Below are 6065 nucleotides of genomic sequence, written 5' to 3' on the forward strand. Positions count from 1 at the left end.
AGGAGCAGGAGGCCCAGGAGGGCCCGGGGGTGGCGGAGGGCCGGGGGGCGGCCCCGGAGGTGGAGGCGCGGGTGCCGGTGGCCCTGGCACTGGCGGCGGCGGGGGCAGCCAGCAGAGGAATCCGGGTGGCGGGGGCGGCTCCAACCAGGGGTGTCCCCTGCACGCCAAGGGTTCGGGTTCCAGGAAGGATAGGAGAAATAGAAAGAATGCCAAGTGCACTTGCACCAAGCCACCCACGTTACCTTCGGATATGCCACCTGTTGAGGAGATAGATGAGGTAAGGCAACCACATGTGTTATTTTGAAAGGGAAGTCAGGGCTCTGTAACTCACCAAATGTATCATACGGTAACAAAAAAAAAAAGTTTTAACATAGGTAATCTCTATTAAACCAATTTGGAACATTCTAGCAACAATTTGCAAAAACAAACCAATGAATTATTATCCCAAAACTGTCAATAATTACGACTTGCAGTAAAGTAAATGATAACAATGTTGAAAGGCACTTTTGGAATAAGTTACAGTCCCCCGAGGAAAATTTGTGTATGCGTGTTCCTGATGAAAATTTAACATTAACTTGTACTTTTCATTTTAGGAGGGAGAGTTATCAGTGTTTGAAGATCCTGTTCCAGCAGAAGATCCAGTGAATGAATTTGATCCAGACCCTTACATAGATCCTGATAGGAAAGGAACAAAGACTGGTGTGTGTGATCCTAGTCTTTACTCGGCAGCTGAATCAGGGAAACTCTTTGATCGGATACCAGAAGGAGATCGAATTAAAAAGACTGACCAAGAAACTAAACGAGAACCGCCTAACCAAAGCCAAGGCCAACAAAATACCAATAATAAAGGCTCTCGCTCAGGTGGCAAGAAAAATAAAGGAAATCAAAATACGGACAGTCAGAATAATTCTCATGACCAACAGTCCCAAAACCAACAAAAACAGCGGAATCAACCAAAAGGTCAACAAAACCAAGGTCATGAACAACAGAATCATGATCATCAAGGCCGTCAGAATCAGAACAATGATCAACAAGGGCGGCAGAATCAAGGTCATGACCACCAAGGCCGTCAAAACCAAAGCAATGATCACTCAGGACGTCAAAACCAGAGTCATGATCAACAAGGTCGACAGAACCAAGGTCGAGAACATCAGGGACGTCAGAACCAAGGCCGAGAGCAGCAATCAGGAAATCAACGCAATCAACAAGGAAACAAGAGAAATCAACAAGGAGGAAACAGACATCAGTCCCATGACCAGAGCCATGTTCGCATTGACAGCATGACAGTGCGCAACCGGAACACATGGAAGCAGGGGAAAAATAACGGGAGCAGTACAAATACTGTAATTGACAATAAGCGGAGTAGTATATCGGTAGGTGTTATTTAGCTTATAAACCCTTATCACATCATCAGGATACCAAAATTCATTATTATCCTTAGCCTTACATACAACGTTCAGGATACCAATGGTACAAGTGCACTGTATCAAAATTATTTTGCGTCTGTTTGGAAAATAACCCAGCTGCATTTTCTTGTTTTACAGGATTCTGGTGAGTCTCTTGAACTTCCATATAAGATTAAAACAATTGACAGTACAGGAAGTAAATCTCCAGCCTCGAGTAATTACAGTGGAGTTGTAGACTATAAACAGCTACCGTTGTTCTCAAAATGTTAGTAAGCATTGCATTTAGTGGACCCCTCATTGGGCTTTGCAAGACCGCGGGAGCTGGGTCTGGACTGGTGGTCTTCTTTCTGCTGCTTTGTGCTGGTTTCCTTGTCTTCTGTCTCTTGTATGTGGTACATGGGCTGGTAATTATTTGTGCTTGTGGGATATTGCTGTCTGCTCAGGTAATATCAACTTTCACTATTCTCTCATGAGGCAGTGACTTGCATTCAACTTAATATAGTTATCTGGTCCTGTGCACGTTTTATTTTTTCCTGAGACCTGACACAAGCTATCTTTCTGTACCTACCTACTTATATTTTTATTTATTTTTCTGTTTTGATAAGAGCTTGTTTGTTTTTATTTAATCTAAGTCTGGCAATTGCAATGTTTTCAGATTCTCATGAGCCGCCACCAGCCTGTCCTCCCCCACCAATCAGGATGTGGGAAACATCGTTCAGCGAAGTGGTTGCTCGGGGAGAGCACACCTACTCTACAGTAACCCGTATTGGCACCAAAGCAGGCCCTGGATCTGGAGCTGGAATGAACATTAAGACCGACAGCCCTTTAGTTTTATCATGTAACCCAGGCAAAGATATTGTGCCCAAGTCCAATTCGTCTGAAAATGTATCTAATAGATCTGTGGACTCGAGGAAGCTTCCTGTGTTGCCTTTTGGAATGAGGGATAATGTTTTCAAGGCACCTTGTTCACCACATGATGGAGCTCATCAGTCCCCTGAACAAAAGAAGGAATTGGGTAAGTTTTGTTTATTTCATTCTTTACAACTTAATTTTTGTTGTAGACTTGATTGAACCCTCACATACATGTTTTTTAAATTCAGGTCCTATTGGCCCCCGCAAAAAACAATCTGGACAAAACACTGCTATTATAGCTCCATGGACAGAAAACGGAGCTTCAAGCTTGGCACCTCAGCCCTCTTCCCCTCCTGTAGCCTCATCAATATATCTTTGTGAGGGCCTTCGTGAAGGTCTTCGAGATGGTGGACTCAGCAGGGAAGATCTCAGAGAAGGTCGTAGAGAAGGTCTGAGAGACGGTATTAGAGAGGGTTTAAGAGATGGTCTAAGAGACAATCTCAGAGAGGGACTTCGAGATCAATTTGAGCCATACTCAACACCTGCACTGGATGCCAGAAAAGAAGACCAATATACACGATATCAAGTGGACAACCATTCTTCATCTAGTGTGGCCAATGAGTATTCAACCAACCAGCCAGCACAATATGACCCCACTTATGAACACTATCATGAGGGTCAAGGCCATTACAGAGATGGAAGAATGCCACAGCAAGTGAGCCAGTATGAATCTCGGCCTCCCTTGTATGTAGGTCCTTCGTCATATAACATGAACCGAGTTCTTGGTCACCACGCTGATCATGCAATGGAACATGCCTTAGACCTCAATGGTGATCTTGCTCAAGACACTGGTGTAGAGCAGCATGTTGAGCAAGGGTTCGATCAAACATACGACCAATCCTACGACCAAACTTATGACCAATATGATCAAACAGCATTGAAGCAACAGGCATCTCAGCAGCTGATGGATGGACAACATCAGATGGATATCCTGATGCAACAATTCCAGCACCAATCAATCCAATCTCATCCCTCGTATTCTCAAGTTCATCCTCTGCAAATGCAACAGCAACGACAAATCTCACAAACTCATCTTCAGCAACAAGTTCCAATGCATGTATATCAACAGCAACAACTTGCAAATCAAGGCCAGGCTGTAGTCTTGATTAATAACCAAAGAAGTGTAAGTTTTCCATAATCTCTGAGTTTTACACAAGGTGTCCTCATAATGAACGTTTCACGAGGCGACGCTGGTGTTAGCGCCTGCTACGCGCCGGGTAGGCCGACCCGCCAAGCAGCTGTGTAAAGACGGCGGCCCGCCCTGAGCGCCCGAACGGAGGGGCTTCAGGCAAGAGAGCGCTTGACGCCTCGGGGGGCGTTCATTGTGAGGGAACCTTCGGGTATCTCTACCTTGTATTTCCCTACATTTTCCCCGTGTTATTGCTGTTTCAGATGATAGGAGATGCGGGCCATGCCGGCATGTACATTCCAGGCCATGTGTGGCTAGAACAGCAAACTGCCCAAACTCAACAGCTACCTTTGTCACAGCAGCCACAACTTCCCCATCAAATCGCACAAATACCTCAGAACATGACGCATCACATACCCCAGTCGTTGCCTCAGCATTCTCCTAAACCAATACCAATGCCTCAGCAGTATTCTCAGCATCAATACTCTCAGCCGCCAACCGTGTCACCACAGGCACAATCTTTGGCTCAGCAAATGCAACAGTTTCATATCCAACAACAGCAGCAACAACAGCTTCAGCAAACTCAGCAGCAGCTTCAGCAAACTCAGCAGCAGCAGCAGCAGCTCTCTCAACCTCAGACCCAACAGCTTCATCAGATGCAACCATCACCATCGACGCAGCAGCTAGCTCAGCAGCAGCAGCAGCAACAACAACAGCAGCAGCTTCGCCTACTCCAAGAGGAACGTGAGCGTGAACTCGAGAGAGAGCGAGAGAGGGAGCGTGAGCGCAGGTCCAGCTCCTCAAGAGGCACTCTAGAGGAGGAAAATCAGGCAGGCAGGTTTGGAGGTAAGCATTGGCCGTTGACTTCTTTTTTGTGTGTCTGTCTGTCAAATCTCGGCTGTGGACACTGACTTGTGCGTTCCCTTGCTCCTCCTTCCAGACGGTTGGCAGCGCGTGGGCTCTCCCTGGGAGCACAACAAGGTCCCGGCCCCGGTGGCCAGCGCCCCCGTCCCCGCTGCGCCGTCGCGCGCGCCCGGTCACCCGACGACCCCCATCCCCATTACGGGCCCGTCGAAGGCCGGGCCCGATGCCCCGAGGGACTCGAACGGGGAGGCGAGCTCTGCGCGCAGCGGCTCCGGGTCCGTGTGGGGCGCCGTGGGCGAGTCGTGGTCCTCGGAGGCGTCGGCGGGGACCCCCGCGCCTCCCGGGGCTCCCGGAAGCGGCAGGGCGGCCGCCACCGCCAGGGCGTCCTCGGCCACGCCCAGCTCGGCGGCCGGGACCGCACCCGGGCCCCTCGCCGCCAGCACGCCGTCGAGCGTGAGCACGCCCACGAGCATTGGCGCCTCCGCGGGGACCCCCGTGGGCACCCCTGTGGGCACCCCGGTGGGCACCCCCAGCACGACGTGCTTGTCCACGACCTCCTCCAGCATCTGGTCCAGTGATTCCCTGATGGGCATCAGCCGACCCTATGCCCGGGAACGCACCAACTCCAGCGGCCAGAATGTCAACCAGTGCCACGAAGTAAGCCGACATGTTTGTCTCTTTTTTTTTCTCTCATTGCTATCACCTTTCTCAGAACTTGAAGTTATCCTTTTTTTCCCCTCTGTTCCTCGTTATTGCAGGAAAACACATTTGATCCATTCCGCTCTCGCACCATCAGCAACATTTGGAGCTCACAAGCGAATGGGAAATAATTTTGTAGCAGAGATGGGCCGAGGTCGCCAAGCACAGAAGGATTTTGAAGACTGGATTGTTAGGACTGCCAACGATGCATCAGAAAGACTGTTAGAGGTGTATGAGTTCAGGCATTTTCTGTTGACTTTGAGTCTTTGTTGTCTGGTTCTAGTCTTGTCATTACTTTTGAGAAAGGAAAAGAAAAACTTCTTGTCACCTATAAAAAAGCTGAAATGTCAGAGAGAACCCAGAAAACTTTCTGAAGGTTTTTGAAACACTTTATCTACCTAATTACACCCCACCAGAGGCATTGTGGTGGGCCAAAATGCGAAGTCATAAGATTTAATATAATCAATCTATTGGCCACAATATTTAACTTGTTGTGACATATTATTTTCCTTGTAAATGTCTTTGTGATACTGTTTTAAGTGTTAGGCAAAAAATTATTGTAAGTGTAGATATTATCATACAAATCTTATATTTATGTATTTGTCTTCCTCTTAATGTATATTCTTGATGTTTTTTATATTTCTACTTTCAAGAAGGAATAGTCTCCTCCTTGTATGTTTCAATCAAGACCGCTTATCCTGCCTGTGTTGTAAACGGCAGCTTCTTCGTTCCATCAACATTTGTGTTAATTTTGTAATGGAACTAGGTATTCCATTGAACGTGGTGGATGCTCTTGAGATCACCTCATTTCCTTTCTTGCAAGAAAAAAAAAAAGCAAGTATTTTTATTTTGTTGACTGCCATTGTACTGTTTTTGTTGTTTTCTCTTTTTTGTGAGGATTAATTCTGTGATTTTTATTTTAGTACTCATTGTAAGTTCAGTTGACTTTTTTCCTTTCGAGTCGAACAAAAAGTGGTTGTGAGGCCCTTTTGCATTCAGATAGCTCTTTAATGTGATTTTCTTTGAGAAGTTATGTATAAGTATCACTACAGTGT

The 6065-nt window shown here is 46.9% G+C and overlaps 1 protein-coding gene across 1 annotated transcript; it reads left to right on the plus strand.

Annotated features, from left to right (window-relative positions):
* Window positions 1–6: 6 nt before the first annotated feature.
* On the plus strand, window positions 7–5188 carry LOC127749172 (putative uncharacterized protein DDB_G0271606). Its single transcript, XM_052266301.1, has 8 exons — window positions 7–277; window positions 594–1373; window positions 1545–1671; window positions 2062–2421; window positions 2507–3441; window positions 3711–4293; window positions 4388–4968; window positions 5070–5188. The coding sequence occupies exons 1-8, from the start codon at window positions 251–253 to the stop codon at window positions 5139–5141; spliced, it is 3465 nt and encodes a 1154-aa protein (XP_052122261.1). The 5' UTR covers window positions 7–250; the 3' UTR covers window positions 5142–5188.
* The last annotated feature ends 877 nt before the right edge of the window (window positions 5189–6065 follow it).

The sequence above is a fragment of the Frankliniella occidentalis genome, unplaced genomic scaffold, assembly GCF_000697945.3.
Source record: "Frankliniella occidentalis isolate FOCC.00 unplaced genomic scaffold, Focc_3.1 Scaffold37, whole genome shotgun sequence".
In the NCBI taxonomy this organism is placed as follows: Eukaryota; Metazoa; Arthropoda; class Insecta; order Thysanoptera; family Thripidae; genus Frankliniella; species Frankliniella occidentalis.